Source organism: Narcine bancroftii, chromosome 6 (genome assembly GCF_036971445.1).
Source record: "Narcine bancroftii isolate sNarBan1 chromosome 6, sNarBan1.hap1, whole genome shotgun sequence".
In the NCBI taxonomy this organism is placed as follows: Eukaryota; Metazoa; Chordata; class Chondrichthyes; order Torpediniformes; family Narcinidae; genus Narcine; species Narcine bancroftii.
Window position 1 is genome coordinate 25,702,563 of NC_091474.1, and position 26,879 is coordinate 25,729,441.

General features: G+C 42.7%; 1 protein-coding gene across 4 annotated transcripts in view; it reads left to right on the forward strand.

The window, feature by feature from the left end:
- LOC138735852 (serine/threonine-protein kinase 3/4) overlaps positions 1 to 26,879 on the forward strand; it is a 155,022-nt gene that overhangs the window by 54,671 nt on the left and 73,472 nt on the right. For all 4 annotated transcript variants that reach the window (XM_069884368.1, XM_069884369.1, XM_069884370.1 and 1 more), the window contains exons 4-9: positions 508 to 622; positions 8,473 to 8,637; positions 14,322 to 14,489; positions 16,178 to 16,315; positions 21,060 to 21,188; positions 25,029 to 25,218. In XM_069884368.1, the coding sequence (XP_069740469.1) occupies positions 508 to 622; positions 8,473 to 8,637; positions 14,322 to 14,489; positions 16,178 to 16,315; positions 21,060 to 21,188; positions 25,029 to 25,218 (905 nt within the window). The remainder of the gene's footprint in view (positions 1 to 507; positions 623 to 8,472; positions 8,638 to 14,321; positions 14,490 to 16,177; positions 16,316 to 21,059; positions 21,189 to 25,028; positions 25,219 to 26,879) is intronic.

The following is a 26,879-nucleotide window of genomic DNA, read 5'->3' on the forward strand; positions in this document are numbered from 1 at the left end:
ACCCAGTACTTTTTTTTTGAACGGTGGGAGAAAACCGGGCTTCGGGAAAAACCTATGCAGACACGGGGAGAACGTACAAACTCCTTATAAACAGTTCAGATTCAAACTCTGGTTCCGATTGCTGGCGCTGTAAGAGCATTGCACTAAATGTGTCACCCGTGAATTGTGCCATGGGGTATTTCATTTCAAAATTGAGTGGGGTCCTCAGCACATTTAAGGGGGGCACAGACTGAATTGATAATATTTTTTGTAGGTTTTTTTCCCTATAGTCGGTAGGAGAGAAGTATGGGATAAACCAACAAAACTTGACTGCTTCATGGGGAAGGGGATTGAGCAGAGTCCTAAGGCGACCATAGCCAAGCAAAGGTTGAGAATGGCTGCCAGCTGATTGCTTTTGTGCTAATTATTAAGATTGTTTTAGTGGATGGGTATAATGAGCTTTATGTTTTCAACCATTTTTTGTTCTTTCTAAAATGATATTTTAATGATCTTTCTCTTTCTCCGCAGTCCTCATGTGGTTAAGTACTATGGAAGCTATTTTAAGAATACAGATCTGTGGATAGTCATGGAGTACTGTGGAGCTGGTTCTGTGTCTGACCTTATTCGAATAAGGAATAAAACGGTAATTCAGTGCATTTGCTTCTATTCCAGGAAAGTCAGTCTTGTGTGCAAGTTATTTTAAGCCAAGTATTTCAAAACTCTCATTTACATTTGGAGCTGAGCAATTTTGAGGAGATCAGAAAAGTGCTTGGTTACTTCTGAACAACAGGTCCAAGCAAACTCACTGTGGTACTGAATTACTCTTGGGGAAAATCAGCTGTCCGCACTGAAAAGACATTGAATAAATATTTTTAAGTTCAAATTTGTTGTCACATACCAATTGCAGAGCTGCAGAGAGGAATTAATTGCAGGGAACAAAGGCAGCACAATTTTACTACTTTGAAGCTCATTCAGGAATCTGATAATGATGGGAAAGAAACTGTCCTTGAATCTGGGGTTGCACGATCTCACACTCGTGAATCTTCTTCCTGATGGGAAGAGGGAGAAGAATATGGCCAGGAGGGGATGACTTCTTTGATACGTTGGCTGTTGTTCCAAGACAGCAAAAATTTAAAATTTAAATTAAATTTAGACATACAGCACGGTAACAGAAGTAGGATGACTTTTGACCCCACTGCTCAGCCACAATGATAGAATGTGACAAATGGGGAAGTGTGGGTGGTTAAGTGCAGAGGACTGAGCAGAGTAGGCTGTAGGTTGCAAGCTTAAGAGGTAAGCAATGGAAATTGGGGATTACCCATTGGTAAAGACTTTTTCTCTTCCCAAAACCCTCACTGCCGTAATTATGATCTAAGGATCCTGTTGGTAACAATATATTGCGGAAATCAAAGAGGTGGAAAAGAATGATGTATTAATTAAATATCACGAAAGACAATCCCAGTCCCAGCAGCTCCATATAAATATGTCTTATTTTTGTTGCATGCAAATTTGGCATCTAGGAAGACAGGTGGTTAATAGATCCATGCAGATTATAATTTGCCAGTAAATTGATGTTTTTCAGAGCGCCAACGATCTTGGTGCATTATTGGAAAGCAAAGAGCTGCAGATATTGGAAATCTGAAATAAAAGCTGACCTGCAGATGCCAGAAATGAAACATTACAGCAGAAAAAACAGTCCCCTTCAGCCCTTCTAGTCTGTGCCAAATCATTTTTCTGCCTAGTCCCACTGACCTGCACTCAGTCCATAGCCCTCCATATCTCTCCCATCCATGAACCTATCCAAATTCTTCTTAAATGTTAAAATTTAGCCTGCATTTACCACTTCAGCTGGCAACTCATTCCAAACTCCCACCACAGTCTGTGTGAAGAAGTTTCCCCTAGTGTTCCCCTAAACCTTTCCCCTTTCACACTTAACCCATGTCCTCTGGTTTGTATTTCACTTACCCTCAGTGGAAAAAGCCTATCTACATTTACTCTGTCAACCCCCCCCCTCATAATTTTAAATACCTTTATCAAATTGGGCAGCATGGTTGGCATAGCAGTTTGCACACCGCCTTTAGAGCACCTGCGATCGGGACCGGACTGGGGTTCAAATCCCACATTGTCCATAAAGTGTTTGTATATTTTCCCCGTGTCTGAATACATTTTCTCCGGGGGCTCTGGTTTCCTCTCAATGTTCAAAGTGTAAATTGAGCAGCATGGTCTCGTGGGGCGAAATGGCCTGTTACCATGCTGTATGTCTAAATGTAAAAAATTTGAAATTTAAATCTCCCCACATTTTTCTATGGTCCAGGGAATTAAGTCCTAACCTGTTTAACCTTTCTCTGTAACTCAGTTTCTGAGGTTTGGGAAACATCCTAATAAATATTCTTTGCACTCTTTCTATCTTATTGATATCTTTCCTATAGTTGGGTGATTAAAACTGGAGACATTACTCCTATACTTTGATTTATTAAGGCCAATATGCCAAAAGCTCTCTTTACAACCCTATGCACCTGTGACACCACTTTCAAGAAATTATGTATCTGAATTCCCAGGTCCCTCTGTACCCTACCATTCACCATGGATGTTCTTTCTTGGTTTGTTCTTCCAAAATGCAACACTTCACTCTTATCTGCATGAAATTCCATCTGCCATTTTTCCAGCTTGCCAGATCCCCTCTGCAAGGTTTGAAAATCTTTTTTGCTGTCCACAATTCCTCCAATCTTAAGTGTGATCTGCAAATTTTCTAATCCAGTTGACCAGATTATCATTCCAGATCATTGATACAGATGACAAACAACAAAGCCTCCTGAGGCCTCCAGTCCGAGAAGCAATCATCCACCCCTACTCTCTGGCTTCTCCCATCCAGCTATTGTTGAATACAATTCACTACTTCACCATGAATACAGAGTGTCTGAACCTTGTTGACTAACTTCCCATGTGGAACCCTGTCAAAGGCCTTCTAAGATCCATGTAGACAATATCCGCAGCCTTTCCTTCATCAACTTTCCTGGTAACCTCTTTGAAAAACTTTCAGATTAGTTAAACATGACCTACCAAGCACAAAGCCATGTTAACTATCCCTAATCAGTTTCTGGCTATCCAAAGAATTGTATATCTGATCTCTGTGGACACCTTCCAATAATTTACCTACAACTCACCGGCCTATAATTTCCAGGGTTACTTTTGGAGCCCTTTTTATACAATGGAACAATGTGAGCTACACTCCAATCTTCCGGCACCCGTGGCTAAAGATATTTTAAATATTTCTCCACTATCCTTCTTCAAGGTCTGTAGGAATTTAAAAAAATTTTTTTTAGACATACAGCACGGTAACAGGCCATTTCGACTCACGAATGGGTGACACCCAATTTACAACCCATTAATCTACTCCCGTTACTTTTTGAACAGTGAGAGGAAACTGGAGCCCCCAGAGAAAAGACAAGGGGAGAACGCACAAACCCATACTGACAGCGCAGGACTCAAACCCCAGTCCAGATCTGATCACTGGTGCTGTAAAGGTGTTGCGTTAACCGCTATCCCAACTGTGCCACTCTGTCAGGCTGTTAGTCCCTGGGGATTTATCTACCCTTATTTGCTTTAAGACAGCAAGCACTTCCTCCTCTTTAATCTGTTTAGGTTCCATGACCTCTCTGCTTCTTTTCCTTACTTCTCATTACTTTGTGGCTGTTTCCTGAGTGAATACTGATGAAAAGAAAAATTAAGATCTCCCCCAACTTTTATAGCTCCATATAAAGCCGTCACTTTGATCTTCAAGGGACCAATTTTGTTCTTTACTATCCTTTTGCTCTTAATATACCTGTGGAAACCCCTAGGATTTTCCTTCACATTGTCTGCTTAAAAAAACTCAATTTTTTCCCTCCTGATTTCTCGCTTTTTTTGGTAATTCTTTATTTATCGCACTTTGAACCATATCAACAAATATATTTACAGATGCATCTCTTTAAATATTCACAGTGACATTTTCTCTTTTTTCCCCCCATTCCTCCCTACCCCCTTCCCACCCCCCTCCAAAAACAGTAAATATTGGACATATAAAAAACAATATCTTTATACAAAAGGAATACAAACAAAAAAGACTTGTCATCTACTTATTCACATTAAATTTGATCGTGTTTATCTTCTTATCATTTTAGGTGGTGGTGATCTGAGGCCTGTTCTTTCTGTTATGTTCCATATGTGGTTCCCAGGTTTCCCCAATCATTATAACTTTGTCTTTTAAATTATATGTGATTTTTTTTGTCCAATGGGATACACTTAAACTTGGTTATATATTCCTTTAATGTTTATAGTAATTTAGTCCAATGTGGCCATCTTATATCTTTATTTTCACTTCTTTTCCACCTCTTCACCACCTCCATCCTTTTTTTCCATTACTGTTTTTTAAGTTTTCCTTTTTAATCTCAATATATGACACTGTATTTAAGACATGAAATACCCCAACAATCCCCACAAGCAACAACCCTTTAACCCCAAATGAACCTCCCCTCCTTGGATTGTCTCCTGTCCCTTGACGTCAACCACAGCTCCCCTTTCCATTCGATTTGCAAACTTACTCAAATGATTTTGCAGTGACCCTTATTCTCCCACCCCCAGCCCCCCTCAGAGAACACTATTTTCCTATACTTATAACAAAGCTCTCTCTTTTTTTTCCTTCTTCCCCTTCTCTTATCTATCTTTAAATCTTTATATATACATTATCTTTACTTTATATTTTTACATATTTTTGTATATTTTCTTGCCAGTCATCCTTCTTGTCACTCCTCCTCCTCTTCTGTCCTGCAAATGTTTAGCAAATTCTTGGGCTTTTTTTTGGGTCCAAGAACAGTCTATTCCATTCCCCAGGAATGAATACTTTGAGTACTGATGGATGTCTTAATATAAAGTTATACCCTTTCTTCCATAAGATTGTTTTCACTGTGTTGAATACCTTCCTCTTCTTTAAAAGTTCGAAGCTTATGTCTGGGTAAAAAAAAAATTTTTTGTCCCTTATATTCCAACTGCTGATTGTCTTCTCTAATCTTCTTTCTTGTCTGCTCCAGTATGTTTTCTCTTGTCGTATATCTTAGAAATTTTACCACTATGGATCTAGGTTTTTGATGTGGTGGCGGTTTCGGTACTAGCGCTCTATGTGCCCTTTCGATTTCTATTTCTTCATGTGAGTCTGTTATTCCCAGCACCTTCAGGATCCATCCTTTTATAAATTCCTTCATATCTGACCCTTCTTTGCCTTCTTTCAGGCCAACTATTTTTATGTTGTTTCGCCTACTGTAGTTTTCCAATACGTCAATTTTTTGTAACAATAAATCTTGTGTCTCTTTAATTTTTTTTCTGCTCTCTTCCAACTTCCCTCTTAAATCATTTATCTCCATTTCTCCATTCCTCCACATTTTCTACTCTTTTCCCTATTGCAGTTATGACCAACTAAGCTTTTCATTCTGTCTTCAGCTCTTTTCATTTTTCTTTTGATTGAACTAAATTCTAATGATGGCCATTCTTTTAATGACCTCATTTGTTCTTCAAAAAAGGTTTTATCTAAACTTTGTCCTTCTATTTTACCTTCTTCTTTCCTTTGAAATTCTTGGTCTTCTTCTTCCTCTTCTGTGTCTGTATCTATGTCTGTGTCATCTTCTCTTCTCTGCATCTGGGTATCTTCATCCTTCTCTGGTGAGCTGCTTCTGTATCCTTGCTGGGCCTCCAGCTGGTGTGTCTCCTGTTGTGGCCTCCTGCTGCAGGTCGACCCGCTGCTGGACCCCCTGCTGCATCCACTTCCCACCCTTCGTTCTCTTTCTCACTATTCTTCTTTTCTTCTTTCTTCTTTACTTCCCCAGCCGAACACCCCGACACTGGGCGTCTCTCAGTTGGCTGCTCCGCTGAGTCCCCCTCCCGTCGGCGTTAACCTTTTCTTTTACTTGCACACTGCGCATGCGCACCTCTTCTTGTCTCTGAGAGCCATTTTTGGAGTCCGCCGGTCGGGAGGACATCGCTCCTCTGGGGACTTACCAACACCGGAGATCGGCCACTCCTCTCCACAGTGGCTCTCTGCTCCAACATGCAGGTAAGGCCTTCTTCTTTCTTCTCCAGTGATTTTCCTTCTTCCCTTTTCTCTTGTTATTCTTACTTTTTCTCTTTTGGGTGCCATCTTCTGTCTCTTCTCTATAACTTTCTCTTTCTCTCTCCTGTATTTAATGTTTATTGAGCTCCGTTTTTTCCACACTTTTTTTTCTTTTCTCTGGAGAGGACTGTTTCCACCCAACCAGCCACTACTCCATCACATGACTCCCCCTGATTTCTTTCCTGAGGTCTTTCTTGCATTTTTTTAATACTCCTCAAATATCTCATTTGCTCCATGTTGCCTATATCTGCTATACACCTTTCTCTTCTTCCGAACCAGATCCCCAATATCCCTCAAAAACCAACATTCCCTATAACTGCTAACCTTGCCTTTAATCCTGACAGGAACATAAAAACTCTATACTCTCGAAATTTCACTTTTTAAGGTCCTGCACTTGCCTCTCATATCCGTGCCTGAAAACAATTTACCCCAATCCACGCATTCTAGATCCTTTCTCATTTACTCAAAATTAGCCTCAACTCAAGACCCAGACCTATCCTTCTCCATAATTAACTTGAAACTAATGGCATTATGATCACTGGACCTAAAATGTTCCCCTATGCATACTTCAGACACCTGTCCTGCCTTGTTCCCTAAAGAGAGATCCAGTGTTGCATTCTTTCTAGTTAGTACCTCTATATATTGATTTAGAAAAATTTCCTGAACACGTTTGACAAATTCCAAGCCATCCAGCCCTTTTATAGTAAGGGAGATCCAGTCAATATGTGGAAAATTAAAATCCCCTACTATCACAACCTTCTGTTTCCTGCAACTGTCTGCTGTCTCTCTACAAATTTGCTACTCCAATTCTCGTTGACTATTGGGCAGTCTATAATCCAACCCCATGAGTGTGGTCATGCCTCCAGCATTAGTTTGTGTACTGCTCTATTTCTCTCTCCACTGCCTGATCTGCATATTTCTGGCACTTTTTCTGTTGTTTGGTGCATTGCTCTAGGTGCGCTATTTTGGTGTTAAAGCCAAAAGAGACATAAGTGTAGACACAAAGGAGAATGGAGATGCTGGAATCTGAAACAACAAGAACAGGCAACATTTCAGGCTGGAAGCCTTCATCAAGACTCAAACGGTTCTGCCAAAAATATTAACCGTTCTTCTATTCCCACTGACGCTGCTCGACCCGCTGAGTTCCTCCCGCAGATTGAACCATCAGATGTGTTCTTGCTGAAGCAGGATTACCATCAAGAATGGAGCTTTGCATTTAATGACATGAAAAAAAAAACATGTTGGTGAATGGGCATAACATTTTGAAATATTGTGAAGTGAAAACCTAGAGTTCATGAAGGAGACCCTGTCAAGGAAGAAAGTAACTGGGTGCAAAGTAGATGTGTGAGTTTTGGAGAGATGATAAAGGTAGAATCCTAGGACGAAGCGATAGAATTCTCTAAGGTGGCTACTGTCAGTTAAATAAAAGATTCGTGATCAAACCTGGTTGGGGGAAAAAACAATTAGACAGGCTTGCCTCTGCTTGTCCTGTTCAGGGCTTCCAGGAGATTCCAGCAAGCTAATATTTCAACTGTTGTGCTTGGAAGCCTGTGGTTTGTAATCGCTAGTGATGGAAGTTTTGAAAGAAATTTATACAAAGTGATTAGAACCAGCACAGAACAGCAACTGTGCTTTCCTTTAATTAAAGTGAAAGCTTTCAAGGAAATTCAGGAAGGTGTGTTCTGAGATATACAGCTACAGCAGAAATACAGCAAGTTCTTAAAATGAAGATTATATTTGAGTGAGGAAAGTATGTAATTGTTTGGGTTCCGCAGAATTAACTTGCAAGTTGAGGCATCTCCTGAAGTACAGATAGTACAAATGGAGAAGAAATGTAGTTACTAGTACTGAATATACTCGTGTACAGTAATAGTCCAATTTTGTGTTGCAATTTTTAGAGTAAAATTTAGGAATACTACTTTTGACTGTGGTAAGTACCTGCACTGGGAGCAGAGATAGGTAGGCGGCCATGACCTAGGCGAGAGGTTGGGGTATTGGGAGCTCAGATGGGCAAGCGGTAGGAGGCTAGGCAAGAGTCTGCAGCCGGGGCAGTTGGAGCTCAGATTGATGGGCGGTAGGGACCTAGGAGAGAGTCCACAGTCGGGGTGTTGGGAGCTTGGATGGGCAGGTGTCCGGGGCCCAAGCCACAGTCTATTGCGGGGCCTTGCCCGGTGAGCAGGCAGCCAGGGCCAAAAATAAGGGGGTTGACTTACAAAATATTATTTGTGTATTCTGTATATGGTACATGTGGTGATGGGATGCTTTTCAACGATAGATGTTTAGAAATGCACTGTGCCAAGCTTTTTAAAATGTTTCTGGGAAACTGTTTTGTAAATTAGATTCCTTTTGTTCAGCTAACAGAAGATGAGATTGCCACAATCTTACAATCGACGTTAAAGGGGCTGGAATATCTGCACTTCATGAGAAAAATCCACAGGGATATCAAAGCTGGAAACATCTTGCTCAACAACGAAGGTCATGCAAAGCTGGCAGATTTTGGAGTTGCTGGGCAGCTTACTGTAAGTCACCTCTGCAGATCCAGCACAACCAAGAAACTTCACTGACATTATCTCTGCAGAAGCTTCTTTGATTAGATTATTAGAATAAAAATGAACTGACTTGAGCAATAAACTTTGGCTGCTCTGAAATCATAGATCAACTAGTAGAACCCATTTCTATTTGTATCGAAAGAGACATCAAAAATTAAACCCATTCCAGTATTCATTGAGATCACAACTATTTCGTATGCTAACTTCATAGCTTTGTTCTTGATGCCTTAATATTTTTGGTTATTAAAAATATATCAACCCAAGGCTCAAAATCAACATTTGAGTTAGGATCAAGAGGTTTGCTGTATAGATGTCCAGAACCTTATTTATTTAGGCATCAGTACAGTTACAGGCCCTTTCAACCCATGAGCTCGTGCTGCCCAATTGCACCTAATTAACCTGCAATCCCCGTATATTTTGAAGGGTGGGAGGAAACCGGAGCACCTGGAGGAAACCCACACAGACACGGGAAGAATGTACAAACTTTTTATAGTCAGCACTCTGGCGCTGTAACAACATTATGCTATCCACTACACTAACCATGCTGCCAACGGTTTATAAACCTTGCACATGGAAGTGTTTCCAAACTTCATTCTGAAGAGGCATGGCTCTCTGTCTTAGATTGCATCCCCAATCAGAGAAAATAATCTTTTTGTACTACCAATAAGTAGAAATTCTGCCTGGCCTACAGGAAAATGAATTGTGTTATATCATGTATGTACTCTAACAAATAATCTGAACTTTGACATTGCCCCTTCTGAGACTATTTCCTCTAGATGTGATTCTGTTTAACAGGACGGCATGGAGAATGAGCTATCAGTTTATTGACATATAAGCAAGGCATGATATGAATGGAATTATCTGGATGCAAAGTATTATTCAAAAGCCTAGAATACTTATCTGGAGCCAAGTTCAGATTGCACAATGGCAACCAGGAATTGAAATTCATATGGTGAATTTAAGATAGAATACCAGAAAAAAATTATTGGATCGTGACCACGAATTGTTGTAAAATTTATCCATTTTGAAAATGTCATGGAAAAAATGAAATCTGATGTAAGATCTGGGTAAAACACTCAAAGCAATATGGTTGCCTCTTAACTACCTTCTGAAGCACATTTCAAGGGCAGTAAAAGCCAGTACAGCGCCTCACAGTTCCTGGGAACTGGGTTCAATCAGGGTGCTGGTTATGCAGAATTTGCACATTCTTGGTGTAACTCAAGGTTTCCCTGGGTGTTCTTGTTCCTCCCATATCCCAACAGCATTCTGTTTGGTTAATTGACTGCTGTACATTAACCTTCGTGAAGGCAAGTAGCCAAAAATTGAAGAAATTGATGGACATGAGAGAGAATATGTTGCAGGGCTACAGAGAAATAAGGGGAGAATAGGACAGATGGGATTGCTCTGTTCTGAACTGGCATGGGCTTCGAGTCCAAGTGGCCACCTTCAAAATAATCAAGGATAATTCATCCTTTGGACTCCTGGCTATAAATCTGCATTGCATTCAAAGATAAATCCATCTTTGGTACAGCATGATGCCCAGCACTCACCTGGTAATAAGTGCTTGAGTGCTTTGGAAACCTGCAGCATTGCTTCTGTTTTCTTATCGTCCAATCCTATTCAAGGTTCAGGATTCCTTTATTGTTGTGCGATGAAATGCTTCAAGAGGCCAGTCACAGCCAGAGTTAAGATGTACCTAAGTAAAGATCTGGACTCACTACAATTCTCCTATTGTCACAATCACTTCATAGCAGATGCAATATCGCTGACTCCAGATCACCTCGAAAAACAGCAATTCATACATTCAACTGCTCTTCATGGACTACAGTTTGGCCTTCAGTACCATTATTCCCTCAGTCCTGGTCAAAAAGCTACAAACTCTAGGCCACTCTGCAACTGGATCCATGACTTTCTCATTGGAAAACTACAGTCAGTACGAATCGGAAACAATAGCCGCTTTCAGGTGGCCAGAATACCCGACTGTAAACCCACGTGTTCTACCCCAATGCGGCTTGCGTCACCTGAAAGTGGAGAATCCAGCCAGGAGGAGTAAGTACCTAACCCTCCTCCTGTAGGTATATTCTCCGGCTTGGAGAATCCCCTGTTGCATCTGAAAGCAGCACCAGGCAAAGCGGCTATCAGCTTTCAGGTGCCTAGTAGTACCCGCTACCTGACAGTACCCTGGCATGAGACTACAGGGCTGGGGCGGCCGTCCAGCTTTGATGTCCCGCACGGCCAGCCCAACCCTGACGTCCTGCGCCAGCCGCCCCAACCCTGTAGTCCCGCACTGGCCACCCCAACCCTGTAGCCCCGCGCCGGCTTCCCCAGCCCTGACGTCCCGCGCTGGCCACTCCAGCCCTGTAGTCCCGCGTTGGGGGGCTGTCAGGCAGCAAGGAGGGGGTTGTCGGCAGCGGAGAGGCGAGCTGTCAGACAGCTGCCCCAGTCCCGACTCAGGAGCCGGCATTTGCTCCGCGGCATTCCTCCCTGCTGTGGATCTTTCAGGTAACAGAACACCACCTTCAGCGCTGCCACCTGAATGTCCCTTTACAGTCACCTGCAGCCGCTCCAGAGCCGCATTCTCCAGGCGATTCCACCTGAAAGCAGCTAATGTCTCCTCACTGATCATCAACACAGCTGCTCCCCAAGGATGCGTGCTTAGTTCGCTGCCCATCTACAAGTTTGCCGATGACACCACAGTTGTTGGCAGAATCACAAACGGCAATGAGGAAGTTGAACGGTGTAATGACAGCAACCTTGCACTCAGCATTAGTGAAACCAAGGAGATGATTGTGGACTTCAGGAGGAAGTCAGGGGAACCTAACCTAGCCCTCCTCAAGGGCTCAGTGGTGGAGAAGGTCAAGAACTTCAAATTCCTGGGTGTCAGCATCTCCAAGGATCTGTCCTGGAGCCTCCACATTTGATGGAATCACAAAGAAGGCTCACCAGCAGCTATACTTTGTGAGGTGTCACCCGAAAACTCTTGTAAACTTCTACAGGTGTACCAGGAAGAGCTTTCTGGCTGGTTGCATCACTACCTGGTATGGAGGAGTCGACTCTCAGGACAAGAATAAACTCCAGGGGGTTGTTAAATTGGCCTGAGACATCACAGGCACCAGACCACTCCATCAAGGACATTTACATGAGGCAGTGTCTTAAAAAAAGCAGTCTCTATCCTCAAAGACCCCACCATCCAGGCCATGCCCTCTTCACTCTGCTACCATTGGGAAAAGATACAGGAGCTTAAAGATGAGCACTCAGCGGCACAAGGACAGCTTCTTCCCCCCCTGCCATCAGATTCCTAAATAATCAATAAACCAAAGACACGGCCTTACTTTTCATCCACTGTTATAGTTATTTTATTTTATTTTAGTTTTTATAATAATGTCATGAGATGGTTATAATATGCATGTTTGCTCTATGATGCTGCCACAAAACAATGAATTTCATCTGAATAAATCTTAATTCTAATGTAATAACACAAAATATGTAATTGACCTCTGTAAGGCAGACACAGAATTGTGTTAGAGTTGCCTTTTTACCAAAGAAAGAGAAGTTTTCGTAGATTCACCTCCAGCAATCTGGCAGCCTCTGTAGCTGCACGAAATTCTGTTCAATTTATTGGCATCCTGAGCTCCAGATCCAAACCTCTGACTCAATCAGGAAGCCTTCAGCACCCGAGGCCCTTTGGGAATCTTTCTTCCCCTCTGCAACCTCTTGAATTCCGGCTCCGATATCTGGTTCCCATGAGCTCGTCTCCAGCAGACAGTGAAGATCCCCCGACCGCACGTTGCCTGCAGCCTGTGCGGGACCCTCAGCCACTGAGCTTCTTGCTAGTCAACTGCCATGGACACTGACCTGTAGTGTTGTCTGCTCTCCTTCTTCACAACGGGGGGGGGGGGGGGGGGGGGGGGGTGTTCTCCATTTTTCTGATCCCCTGTGTTGGTCAGTTGCTCCTCCTGATTCTGCAATCCTTTTGGACACAGACCTTGCTGATGCAAGATTTTAAAATAAAACACCGCCAAATAAAAAGCCTGTTCAGAGCTGTTGTATTAGGACCAGGCGATTGAACTCTTCAGATCAGTGCTGTGTCTCCACTCTCCACTCTCCCAGGTCCACACCAGCACTACTATTACAGCAGCTCCTGCAAGTGTCACCATTTAAATTAACATTTCTTTCTCTCTTTTCTGGAATATATTTTCTATACTTGTCCTTGGGATTTTAATGTAAATTGACATAGATTTTAAATCCCTTTAGATTTTAATTGACCATACGACCGAGGAGCAGAAATAGGCTGTTCAGCCCATTGAGTCTGCTCTGCCATTTAATCATGAGCTGATCCATTTTCCCACTTTGATGGTCTGGCTCATCATGAATCAATCTCTGCCTTAAATACACCCAATCATTTTGCCTCAACAATCGCCTATGGCAACAAATTCCACAGATTTACCACCCTCTTCTCCTCATTTATTTACAAATCGCTCTACCCTCTGAGGTCTGAAGTTGTTTACTTTGCAGAAATCGTCCAGAAATCCACCTTCCACACTTCCTTGTACTTTTTCCCAAAATGCTTAATGGTAAGCCACAGATACTTAAATTATCAAGAAATTTGATTGTATCCCTTTACTAGTGACACTGTTGCGGCAAACTTTGATACATCATATTCCATCACATTATCTAATGCTAACAGATTGAGATAAAATTTCTCCTTCTGAACCCCCCAATATGGGTTATATCTGCTATTTTGAGGAGTTGCCCTTTGTCCTTGCACCCTGTGCCTTGATTCACAGCCAGTTTCTTGGACCAGTCAATAAGTTGCTTTCAATTCTGGGTATGTTCGGTGCCTTCCTGTTGCTATATAGGTTATTGGAGATGGGGCCATTGGATCCCAATACATTCTACTGGGGTTTCCAATGAACATGGGAAAGGTAATTAATTTGTGTTCATAGATCCTTTCAGAGCATTGGAATACTCCAAAACAATATCTGTCAATTAAAAATGTAATTTTTTTCCCCTCAGAATCTAGGTTGTCAGTAATTTAAGTAGCTTGCATCGTAGGCTCAACCCAGAACTCAGAATCCAAAGGAAGATTAATAAGTTCATAAGCTTGGCTCATATTCTCATGAATTTAGAAACCCAAAATGAACTGATCATAGCTATTGAGACATTATAAAAAAAATTCTTAGGAAAGAACAAGGTACTGTAATCCTGGAGCAGTACATAAAAGTGCTGGAGAAACTCAGCAGTTTGCACAGCACCCATAGAAAATAAAATGCATCGACATTTCAGGCCTGAGCCCTTCTTCACTCCTGAAATGAAATTTTGAATTTATTGAATCTTGATGAATCATTCTGATAATTAATAGTCGTATTCCAATTGTGTGTGAAACAGAAAATGGTGTACACTGGCCTCGGGTTCTCCTGTCTAAACGCGATACAATCTGAATGCAGTGCCTGGATGGGTGAAATTATTAGATTCAAAAATGAACTAGATGTTGCCTTGAAAAAAGAAGGGAAGTGGGTATAAAGTTAGTGCAGCTCAGGGCTCTTATACATACTGACCTTATTTGATGCTGTCTTGCTTTATATGTTTGGGGCAGTGAAACATTGTTAGCCTGTGCAGAATTTCCTTTGAGTAACTAGTGTGTATGTACTCAGGATACAATGGCCAAAAGGAACACTGTGATTGGAACTCCATTCTGGATGGCACCTGAAGTGATCCAGGAAATGGGTTACAATTGTGTGGCAGACATCTGGTCCTTGGGGATTTCGGCAATAGAGATGGCAGAAGGGAAACCACCGTATGCGGACATTCATCCAATGAGGGTAAGGAGAACAAAGGTATTCCAGTTCCACTGGGCATTTCAGGGCTATTTGCACTGAATTCTTGGCCAAACCCTTCCTATCCATTCTGTGCATTTGAGTTCACACAATCACCAACTGTGTTGAGGGGAAACTGGACTCAGGAAGCTGAAAATATTGAAAATAAGAGGAGAAAATTCAAATGAAGGCATGATATTGCCCTGAGAAATAGAAGAACTGAAGATGCTTGAACCATGAGCAAATAAAGAGAAGCTGGAGCGACTCAGTGGGTCAGGCAGCATCTATGGAGAGAAATAATCAGTTGACATTTTGAGCCAGGACCCCTTTTCAAGTCTAGCCAGACCCATATTTTTGACCCATCCATTTCTCACAATGGATGCTGCCTGACCGAAGTCCCTCCAGGTTCCCTTGTTTGTTCATGACAGTGCACCACTAGACTGATTGTGGGAGCAACAATTAGGACATCTATTCTGTGCCAGTAAGCACCTGGCTTTTCAAGAGACCATTTAATTTTTTAATAGATTAAATAGTACCGAATAAAATGGGAAGTGTTTTTTATCAGAGAATTCTTTCAAAATGTAAAAGGATATTATAAATAAAAATTTGAAATAAACCCAGCAACTGTTGGTGTTAACCAAAATTTGATCAATGACATTTTTACTTTTGAGTCATAACATTGTAGGTTGAAGTCCTCACCTCTGTTCTGGGCAGCATTAAGAGGGTGTTACATTATCTGATCTGTTGGATGAAACTTTAAAGGGCTTGTCTGTGCTCTTGGCTGGATGTAAAGCAGTCAGCGTCAATCTTTTTGTGGCTACAGTCCCCTGAGGACTCTGCTCAAAGTGTATGGGTTCCCTCCCCTATGAAGCAGTCAAGTTCAGATGATTTTTTCCATATTTCTCTCCTACAAACTACATTTTAGAAAAAACATTGTTTATAATTTCAGTCAGTGGCCTCTAGGGTGGCTGAACAGCCCCCGTTCAGAATTGCTGATTTGAATGAACCCATGGGGTTATTCAAAGAAGGGGTGTTGAGTTCTCCTTGGTATCTGCCAGGACTTGGCTGTGTCCAAGTTGACCACCAAGCTTCTTATTAGAACCACAGTTCCAAATTAAGCTTTGTAAAGTAAATTTGGGTGCTCTGATTGCAGAGAAATAAATATTATTTGAGGTTTTTTTTCTCACAGTTTTAACTGTTTCCCCTTTGCCATTCTGTACATACATGTACTTTTATTTTTTCTATTTTACTCACTGAGTCAGATCTGTGGTTAATGTTCAGTATTTCTTCCATTTTAATTGTGAAAACATTGCCCAACTAAACCTATTTTTGAAGTCTTTTCCCACAACATTCAAGTCATATTGCACGTGCAGTTGCGTGTTACTTGGCACTGGGTTGTTTGTGCAGTTACCTATTAGGTTAAGTTGCTACCTGCTAAGTTGGAGGTCTGTCCTGGAGAAAGTTACATGATAAATGTCTACAGTACTGAGTATCATTGACTTTATTAAATTGCTTTTTCAATGCACTGGGAATTACCAATGCAACATTGAAACAGCAGTCACTGACTTCAGCAAAGGGGAGCTAATGATCAAGATCTTTTACAATTGTTTTTTTTTTATTCAAGCAAGATCAGCATTTTATGCTTAACTAAAAGAGACTTGGAAATACTTTTTTACCTCCTCCTTATTTCACAGGCTATATTCATGATTCCCACAAATCCACCACCAACATTCCGGAAACCAGAACTCTGGTCAGATGAATTTACAGATTTTGTGAAGAAATGCTTAGTTAAAAACCCAGAGAAAAGAGCTGCTGCGACAGAGCTGCTGCAGGTACGTGCAAACCGAATTTGATTAACGGCCAAAAAAAAGTCATGTTCTTGGCAGTTAAACATGCATGTTCGAATGTGATCCAGTATTCAAGGAATAATCTAACCAATACCAGAAATAGTACAGCCAGAAGCATAAGATTCCACCATATCATATAATGGAATATGGTAACTCCAAATGGAATATAGTATTTAGCCAAATACTTTTAAAGTTGGAAAACTTTGGTCCTGCAGAGCTGGGAGTTTTTCCAGACTATGGGATGTTTATTCTAGTGAGGGGGAAGGAGTTATGGGAACTGAGGCGCAGTGAATGTGGGAACTGGGGCCCAGTGAGTGTGTTAAGAAGGTGTGGGAACTGGGGCCCAGTGAGTGTGTGAAGAAGGTGTGGGAACTGGGGCCCAGTGAGTGTGTGAAGAAGATGTGGGAACTGAGGCCCAGTGAATATGAAGGAAGTGAAAGAACCGGGGCCCAGTGAGGGGAAAGGTGTGGGAACCAGGGCCCAGTGTGTGTGAAGAAGGTGTTGAAACTTGGACCCAGTGAATGTGAAGGAGGTGTGGGAACTGGGGCCCAGTGAGTGTGAAGGAAGTGTAAGAACCAGGTCCCAGTGAGTGTGTGAAGAAGGTGTGGGAACTGGGACCCAGTGAGTGGGTGAAGAAGGTGTGGGAACTGGGACCCAGTGAGTGTTTGAAGAAGGTGTGGGAAATGGGGCCTAGTGAGTATGTGAAGAAGGTGTGGGAACTGGGGACCAGTGAGTGTGAAGGAGGTGTGGGAACTGGGGCCCAGTGAATGTGAAGGAAGAGTAAGAACCGGGGCCCAGTGAGGGGGAAGGAGGTGTGAGAACTGGGACCCACTGAGTGTGAAGGAGGTGTGGGAACCAGGGCTCAGTGAGTGTGAAGGAGGTATGGGAACCGGGGGCCAGTGAGTGTGAAGGAGGTGTGGAAACTGGGTCCCAGTGAGTGTGAGGAAGGTGTGGGGACTGCAGCCCATTGACTATTCCCAATAAGGACATACTTTCATTGTGGCACATCATGATCGATTATGATGCCAGCTGTTAACCCTGTTGATGTGGTTTGTCATCTTGTGGGTGATTTTGGAGAGAGAAGATTTGCACCCATCAACACTCTAAAACTGGACTTAATTTGTCCACGGACTCCAGGACTTTTGTAAAATGAATTTTTTGTTGTGTCTGAGGTCTTTGGGAGAAGAAAATGGTATATCAGGCATAGATAAAGTCCTTAAAAAGTGTGGTTTATAATAACTGTGCTTGTTCTACGTAATTCAGCCCACCATAGCATCCTGACAACTGGTTATTTATCACGCACATCTGTGATTGGACTATAATTTTGGAGTTAATGAAAGGACCAAAGTTGAAAGACGTTGGGGTATTAAAACTATTAATGGTAACAAAGCAGACCCCTTTGTCAAGTTGGAAGAGGATGGATATGCTGCCCTCCCCCAAGTTGGAAGAGAGGAGAGATGGAACCCCTGTGGGTTTGGGGTCATTTTTAATTTTTAAAAAAAATTTAGACATATAGTAACAGGCCTTTCTGGCCCACAAGCCTGAGCTGCCCAAATACCCTGATTAATCTACAATCCCCGGTATGCTTTGAAGGGTGAGAGGAAACTGGAGCACCCGGAAGAAACCAACGCTGCCACAGGGAGAATGTACAAACTTCTTACAGACAGCGCAGGATTCGAACCTGGGTTGCTGGCGCTGTAATGGCATTGTGCTAACCACTACACTAGCCATGCTGCCCTGTTTTATATGCTGATTGGTGATGGCAATTGATTGGAATGCTTGCACTCCCATATCGATTGGGAAATCACCATCCCATCCTTGAACAAGTGTGACAGCTGAAGGTTCTCCTGAGTGTCTCTGGGAAGTCTGGGCCAAGCCGGCGGGTTCAGTAACTGGGATCTGACGAGGCAGGGGTAGGAGGAAACAGGGCATTGGGCTGTCAGGGAGTGGTCCTGGAGGATGAGCAGTGGGGCGGGTGGGCAACCTCGCTTGGGGATGGAGCAATTGGCTGCAAACATGGAGGGAAGGGAGTGGGACAGGACACCAGGAAGGCCAGGGTCAGGGAGTGACTGAGGAAGAAGACGAACGGCAAGGGAAGCAGAAAGGCAGAGGTGAGGGACAGGAGAGGGAGAGGGACAAGGAAGAGGGAAAAGAGACAGTTAGGGAAGGGAGGCAGAACTGAATGAAGGTGGCAGTAGAAAAAAGAGTCTGGGCAAAACTATGCACCTGTATTGGTAATTGTGATATACAGTGGCCTGTAAAATTTTTGGGACAGACACTTTTTTAATCTCTATGCTCCACAGTTTAAATTTATAATCAAACAATTCACATGTGATTAAAATGCACATTCCAGATTTTATTCAAGGTTATTTGTACACATTTTGGTTTGAACATGTATAAATTACAGCACTTTTAGTATATGTATATGTGTGTAGACTTTGGATTCCGGTTGTCTTGGATCTCGTGCTTTTGCCCCAAGTTCAAGTGATGGCCACACCCTTTCTCTGTTCTGGGAGATACAGCATCTTCAGTTCCTCAGAAATGAAGTGAATGCCACTCCCGTGGTTCCTGAGGGGATGAAATTCACATTCTGACTCACTCTGACTGGAAGCATTGGTTAATGCCATGACCCTTTTTAAGGTGTTACACACCATCATGTGTGCTTCGCCAGACATTCTGTCATTTCTTGTTTTGCCATTAAAAGTTTGCTCTGGTTGCAGAATAGCTGGAATTCTAATCAAGGGCTTGAGGAATTTGATATGCCATGCAGCGCTTTGACCTTCAGTAATGAATCAGCTGGGATGAAAGGGGTTACAACAGATTAGACAAGGTCAAATACATTATTACAGAGCATCCTGCAGAAGTGGAGCATCCAGTATTGATCTGAAATAGAATGAAAACAAATCTGCCTTTGATAATCTTCCTTGACACCCTCTGCAATGTCAGAAGTTATCAATCTGAACTGGAGAGATTTATGTCTCCTGATGGTATTTGTTTCATGTGAGTCACTAGATATAGTCCTGTGAACTGCAAATTCTAATAAAAATCAAAGTCATGGCAAGAGAGAGAGCCCACAAACAGGCCAGTCAACTCCACACGTTAAACATCCAATTACACTAATCCTACATTAATCCCATTTGTTTTACATTTTCCCACAACTCTCATCAACTCCCCAAACTCTGCCCTCAGCTCCACACTGGGAGCAATTTACAGACATCACAGCTACCAACTCGTGCATCTTCAGGCTATGGGAGAAAGCCGAAACACCCAGGAGACACAAGAAACGAGGACACACAAAAACACTCAGACTACACTGGCAGTCTGGATTGAACCTGGGTCTCTGGCGCTAGGGTGAGGTATTGTATTGCTTGGTGCATCTGGACTGAATTCAGAAAGTGAGAGGCCTACCGTAGATTTTGAAACACCACTGAGATCTGTAACACTGCTGACAGCAGAACCTTCTGAGTTTGTTCAGGTGTGCTTTCATGTACATCAGGATGCCCTAAGGTCATGAAATGTATTTCTGGTAGCCTTGCATGGGATTTAGCTTATTCCAAGGGATCCAAACATTACACAAATTAATCTTTAAAATTATTATTTTCCTTTCATGAACCAGAGGTCCATACGGACATGGGCCTGTTCCTGTGCTCTACTGTTCTATATTGGGGTGGCTCAGTTAGCATAGTGGTATGCGTAATGCTATTCCAGTGCCAGTGACCTGGGTTCAAATCCAGCACTGTCTATAAGGAGTTTTGTAAGTTATCCCAATTTTTGCTGTCATTTTTTTTCCGGTGCTCTGGTTTCCTCAAGGGACTCACACCAGGCTAGGGGGCTTCTGGAGACTGGCTGAAGTGGTACCGTGTATTGGAACTGGGATGCGAGAGAAGCTTTCTGATGTCGGAGGTTTGGATCTGGAGGTCAGGTTGCTGATGGTTTTGGACTGAAGGCTGTGTGGCTACGGAGGCTGCGGTAGCACTGAAGCCAAAGCCGTGGACGTTCAGTGTCTCTGGAGGGACTCACTTTTGCTTCTCCCACTCTGGCTGTAAGGGGTGCTACGCAATTTCTGCTGATAGCAAATCTTTGTCTGCCTTACAGTAGGTTAAAGGGAAATTTTGTGTAATGTCACATTTTCTCTTTTATTACATGACAATAAAATTATCTTTAATCCCACCCTCCAAAAGATACAGGGTTATAGGATAATATGGGTGTAATTGGATGTAACGGGTTTAAATGGCCAGAATTGGCTTCTGCTATTGTGTAAATTTAAAAAAATGTATCCATCATGTTGAGTTGGAGCAGGCTGTTGAGAAGGAAGAGTGGTTTCTTGAAGGGACATTTAGGCTTTGTGTAGCTGGGAGTCAACATAGGCCAGTAATGCTTTGAAAGAATGGCTTACTGATGCATGAGATAAATTTATATGGAAATTTTTAAAAACCATGCGATTTCTGAGGATTGTTAGGAAATCAGAGTTGACTTCAAGCTGCATAAAGGATATTGAAGCTGACATAAATGTCACTTATGTAACATGTAAAGGTTATTTGTTCATGAGCAGAGAGTGCTGATCTAGCTCTGTTATCCAGTTGAATTAAAAAGGTGAGTTCAGGCTCCACATACAGTGCATGTGCCTAGTCTGCCAATCACAATCCCAATCGATGGATGAGCACTTTTATTAAGAAATACTCCTTTCAAGCATTTTTCATGGTCATTTTCCTCCTTTTTCCCTTTTCAGCATCCATTCATTAAAAGTGCCAAACCTGTCTCGATCTTGCGGGACCTGATTACCGACATGATGGAAATTAAACTGAAGCGTCAGGAGGAGCAACAGCGAGACTTGGATCAGGATGAAGAGGAGAACTCGGTGGGTCCCTGCTTCCTGCTTTCTGGTAATCTTCCTGGCTCGGGCCCAGCACTGGCAAAGTCATATTGCCTCTGAGCAGCCCTCACCTCTGGGTTAGGAGACATTCGGCTTGGGTCATGTACTTCCAGGCTGTTAACCTCTGAAGGCTTGGGATCAATTGGTTTTTCAACCAATTTAGTTGTCCTCCATTTCTATCTCCAGTGGTATTTTCCCATTGTGCGATGTTTCCCCTCCAAAATTATTGCAGGCTTCTGTGGTCCAACTAATATTTATTAGCAGCAAAGTCCAAGCCCTTGAGGACACAAATAAATTTACCTTGAATTTGGGCTGCGTTGTCAGGAAAATTCTCTATTTCGTACTCTTTGCTTACCTTTCAAAAGAATACAAAGGTTGCACAACCTGGATGGGAGAGGGAGTGTAGCTATAGATCAGACTCAATTTAATTGAATTGTTAAACAATTTGGGGAGATGTATGTCTTCTACCTGTTTTAGTGTAATTGTCGTTGATGTGGAGGGGAAATTTAATTATCTTCCATTAACTTTGCCTCAGTTTAAAACAATGAATCAAATCTTCCTATTATCATGAATATTTAGTTGTCCTCCATTTCTATCTCCAGTGGTATTTTCCCATTGTGCGATGTTTCCCCTCCAAAATTATTGCAGGCTTCTGTGGTCCAACTAGACCTTCATGGTTTACATAAATTGTTTGTTCATAATCTTCTTATTTCAACACAACACAAAACTGAAGATGTTGGAATTGAGCAAAGAGAGAGACTCAGCAGGTCATTGTCCATTTCTCTCCATGGATGCTGCCTGATCTCCTGAGTCCATTCAGCTCCTCATTGACACTTTTACTTATTCTAGTTACATTTTCTTATTAGACTTGCAATCTTTTTTTTTGTCTAGAAACCAATTTATAGAAAGTTTATGTTACTGAATAGAAATAGACATAAGATGGAGGTGAGGTGTATGTATGTTTGAGGAGTGGTTTTTTTTTGGTTTTGCATGGAACTTTGTTTTTAGATACAAAAATTGCATGCTTGTTTTTTTTGATGGCAGGAATTTGCGTAAGGAAACTTTGTATTTTTATTGTAATTTGTGATCAAAATATCCAACATTTCTATAGCTAATTTCTTTTTGTAGTGGAGAGAGTTCTACAGAGGTGAATGCAGCAGTTCAGCTGACTACTAAGGTTGTAGTTTGGTTTGCTTTTGGTATGTGCATGAATTCTCAGATGTGTTTTTATACAGGTGCCTAATCTTTTATCTGGAATTCCAAAAACTGGCACTTTTTTCGGTAGATGACATGTTCTCATCAAAGATGGAGTTCGGCACCAAACATGACCCAACGTGACCCTCGGTCATTCAGCCTGGTGGCAGCTCAATGACTGTCATTGCTACCCATAATTCCCCACACAGCTGAAATTGCTGTACCAGTGTAGGGGAACCAAGAAAGGGGCAGTTCTCCTGGTGCTGGTACAGCAGGGGCCGGGAGGAGAGAGAGAGAGAGAGAGAGACAGCCAGCAGCGCGACTCGATTGAGCAAGGGGGAAAGACGGAGGTGCAACTCGGGCGAGGGGAAAGGTCAGAGGTGCGACTCGAGCGGGCAAGGGGGGAGAGGTGGTAGCGTGTCTTGGGCAGGCGAGGGGGGAGAGCTGGTAGCATGACTCGGTCAGGCGAGGGGAGAGAGAGGTGGGAATATGATGTGGGCCGGCCAAGAGGAGAGAGAGGCAGCAGAGTGACTCAGAGGGGGGGGGTGTGGGAGGTGTGGAGATGGCAGCACGACTCGGGCGGACTTAAAGGAACGGAAATCAAAATGATTCCAAAATCTGGAAGATTCCGAATAAAGGCCGGTATCCATCCCAATGATCTCAGATAAAAGGTTAGCACCTGTACACAAATTCATACAAGTGTGTGTTGCTTTTATTTGTTTGTGCAGTGCTCACATGTATGTGGTGTGCACTAATGTGTATATTGGTCCAAACACCTGCATGTTTTCATACACTTGATTGCACAGAAGTGAAGTATGAATGAAGAGGAAGTATTGTTGGAAAATTTATCACTTTTTATTCTTCACCCCCAAGCTTGGCTTCCCCCTCACTGTTTCCTCCATCATCTCGATATAGGGTCTCAACCCAAAGTATCACCCATTCCTTTGCCTGCACAGACGCTGCTCAACCTGCTGAGTTCCTCCAAAAGTTTTCCACCCCCCCCCCCCCAATCTTACATTATCCATTTTCCTCACTAGTCATCCAGTATTGGCTTGTAAGTTCTGCAGTTAATGTTTTGTCACTCAACACGATACTAGGGACCATTTCATAGTTTGCTGAGACATTTTATTGAGACTCAATGAGTGAAATTGGGCCCATTGTGTAAAATTTCTACTCTTTATTCGTGCCTCTCTTATGAAATGATATTAATGCTGTGATCAAAGGAAATGTATTAGGAAATGTATGAGCTGTATGTGGGTTCAGTGCATTTACTATAATCTAAGAGAAGTTGGAGGAACTCAGTGGGTCAGACAGCATCTGTGCAGAGAAATGGTCTGTCAACAATCAGGGTTTGGGACTCTGTGTCAAGACTAAAGTGGGAGGGGATATATCAAAGGGTAGAAGAAGCTGATGGGTAGAAGGTGTAGAAGGGTAGAAGGTGATGGGGTATTGGACAGAAGGTGAGAGAGGTGGAGAGACGGGTGGGGGAGGAATCTCATCACCTTGTCATCTAATGTTATTGGTATTTACTTTTACATCATAAAAGCCTACATTGTTGTTGAATGTCACTATTTGGCAAGAGGCCCTTTGGCCCATTAAACCCATGATGTCTCTTTGGAAGGTGTGTATATTTAGACCAGCTGCCTGTCCAATTGCCTTTTTGAAATTTCACTTAAAATGCACCACAAGCCTTTTAGAAAGCGCGCTTCAGATCACAGTGACACACTGATTCTCCTCACCTCCCTCTTGTTTATCTATCAGAATTTATGGGATGGGGGAAGGGCTGTTAGTTATAAGGAGAAAGATAGGCTGGGACTTTTTTTTCCTCGGAGGCTGAGGCAAGACCCTTGAGATTTATAAAACATGTGGGACATTAATGAGATGAATCCTGGGGTTGGAAATCAAATTTAAGGTCAGAGAGGTAAGATTTAAAAGGGGCTGAGGGACTCATTTTTTTTACTAGTGAGTGGTGGGTATATGGAATGAGCTTCCACAAGATATAGAGCAGAAGTACGCCTATTGGCCCATCGAATGAACTCTGCCATTCTCATCATGAGTTGGTCCATTCTCCTACTCAGTTCCACTCCTCAGCTTTCTCCCTGTAACCTTTGATGCCCTGACGAATCAAATACCTGTCAATCAATATACCCATCGACTTCGCTTCCCCAGCCACCTGTGCCAACAAGTTCCACAGACTTGAGACCCTCAAAAGAAAATTTTACGCATCTCTGTTTTAAATTTACTCCCTTTTATCCTGAAATTGTGCTAGATAGTCCTAGACTTCCCCCTTCTCCCCCCACCACCCTACCCCACCATGAGAAACATCCTGTCACATATACTTTGTCCAGGCTTTTCAGCACTCAAAATGTCTCTATGAGGACCCCATCATCCTTCTGTATTCCAATGCGTACAGTACAAGAGCTGGCAAACATTCCTCATACCTACAGCGGAAATAGTAGAAGTCGGGTCATGGGTTTGAGGGGTTTTTTTGTATCCCCTTACCTTGCTGCCCCGGTGGGAAGCTTCAAATTTGGGGCAATTTCTCAGTGCCAGCGCCTTGCTCATCTTTGCGGTTAAACTTGAGGGTACTTGTCCTTTCACTGTTTTCTCACCCTTGGCTGGTTGGAGCAGGAAGAAGATGACAGTGACTCGGGCACCATGGTGAGAGCGAGTGCGAATGACACGGGGACCATGAGGGCGGCCAGCACAATGAGCGACAGCGCACGGACGATGATCGAACATGACAGCGACACGCTGGATTCCCAAATGGGAACCATGGTGATCAACAGCGAGGATGATGACGTAGATGGAACAATGAAAAGTAAGACCACTAACTGCCTCTAACTGGGCTCACTATCACGACTCCTCTTAAACACTGCTAAGTGAAAACTTATGAATTTTCGACATCACTTTCAAATTCTTTGGGACCATTGAAATGATATCAGCTGTGGTGGAGTGAGCAACACTGAATGACTGATGTTAAATTCAGGGTTCCTCCAATAAAATCGTGGCCGATCCTCTTAGAATTTCAGGGCATCCGATTTCATTAGACCTGAGTGCAGATCTCCCTCATAACTATTGAGTCTGCAGCCCCTTTCCCTTGAATGAAGCCAGTGGGTCTTTAATGCTAGGCATGTTATATTTAGCTTCATAGCTCTTCCTTCCCAATTTACCCCACAATTTGTAGAAGGTTCGCATTTGAACATTGATCAGCCGATAGGTTCTAAACAGAGCCATTGCAAGTGTTTATTGGCATCTAAAAAGGGTTGCATATATTAAAGCCCATCATGTCCTGATGCATGTCTTATTCATGGCAATAATGGTACAGCATTTACTCACAGCAAGATCTCGCAAAGAGCCAAAAGATGGAGCTGCTCAGTTGTATTGGTTAGATGCAGCCTGAGCACTGAAGCTCCCTGCTGCTGCAGAGTATAATTTGGAAAAATTGCATCCCTGATGGACGGAACAGCACTCTGTGGTATTGCACTGATGCTCCTGAGTTCCTGGAAGCTCCTTGACCTCCGATTCAGAATGACAGTGTTAGCAAAGCAATCATCCAACTGCAGGGGCGGGGGGGTTCCTAGTTGTCCAGTGTTGAAATGACTAGAAATTGAATCGTGGTACTTGAGCACTGCCAAACTTTGGACCTGCAAGGCTAAAAGCCAAAAAATATATTTTTTGAGGTCGGTAGTGGGGGGTGGCGGGGTGGGGGGGGTTGGCATTTCTAAAGAGTCTTTGACAACTTCATGACACCCCAAAGCTCTCTCCAGTCAGATCTCAGTAATCCATTTTGTTCTGTGGGAAATACAATCACAAAGTTCCCTCAAAGGGGTTTGTTCTGGACAACAACTTCTTTGATGACGTTAGCTAGGTGAGGTTCCCTGGGATGCAGGAGATAATGCTCCTGCTTCTCTTTAGAATCCATGGGTAGGACCTTTGTTTTGGGTCAGGGCCTTTTGGTGAGTCTAAAGTAAGAAGGGGGTAGTATGAAGTATGGAATATCAAGAGGGAAAGAAACTGGGTAGGTGATGGGGTATTGAATGAGGTGAAGAGACAGGTAGAGGGAAGGAGCTCTGGGAGGTGGGGGGGGGAGAGACAGGAGAGAAAAAATGAACAGGAGCAGGTAAAGAAGAGAAAGAAACAGGAACCAGATAGAGGAGGGGTATCATAAAATTAGATTGAGTTTAAGGTTGTCCGGGAGGTATATGATGTGTTGTTCCTCGAGTTTATTTTTGACCTCACCCTGGCACTGGATAAGGCAGATAACATGCACGTCAGTACAGCAATGTGCAAGGAGTTGAAATGGTTGGCTGCTGGGAGTTAAATCCATAGACAGAGTGCAAGTTACCCAGTCTGTGTTTGATGTTGCGTGGTTTGATATGACCAATTTCTCTCTCTTCCTAATCTGAAACTAATGAAATGCCACAGTTGATATTACTGTAAACACTGAGTTAGAGGTTTATTTCTGTTCCATAGAGAATA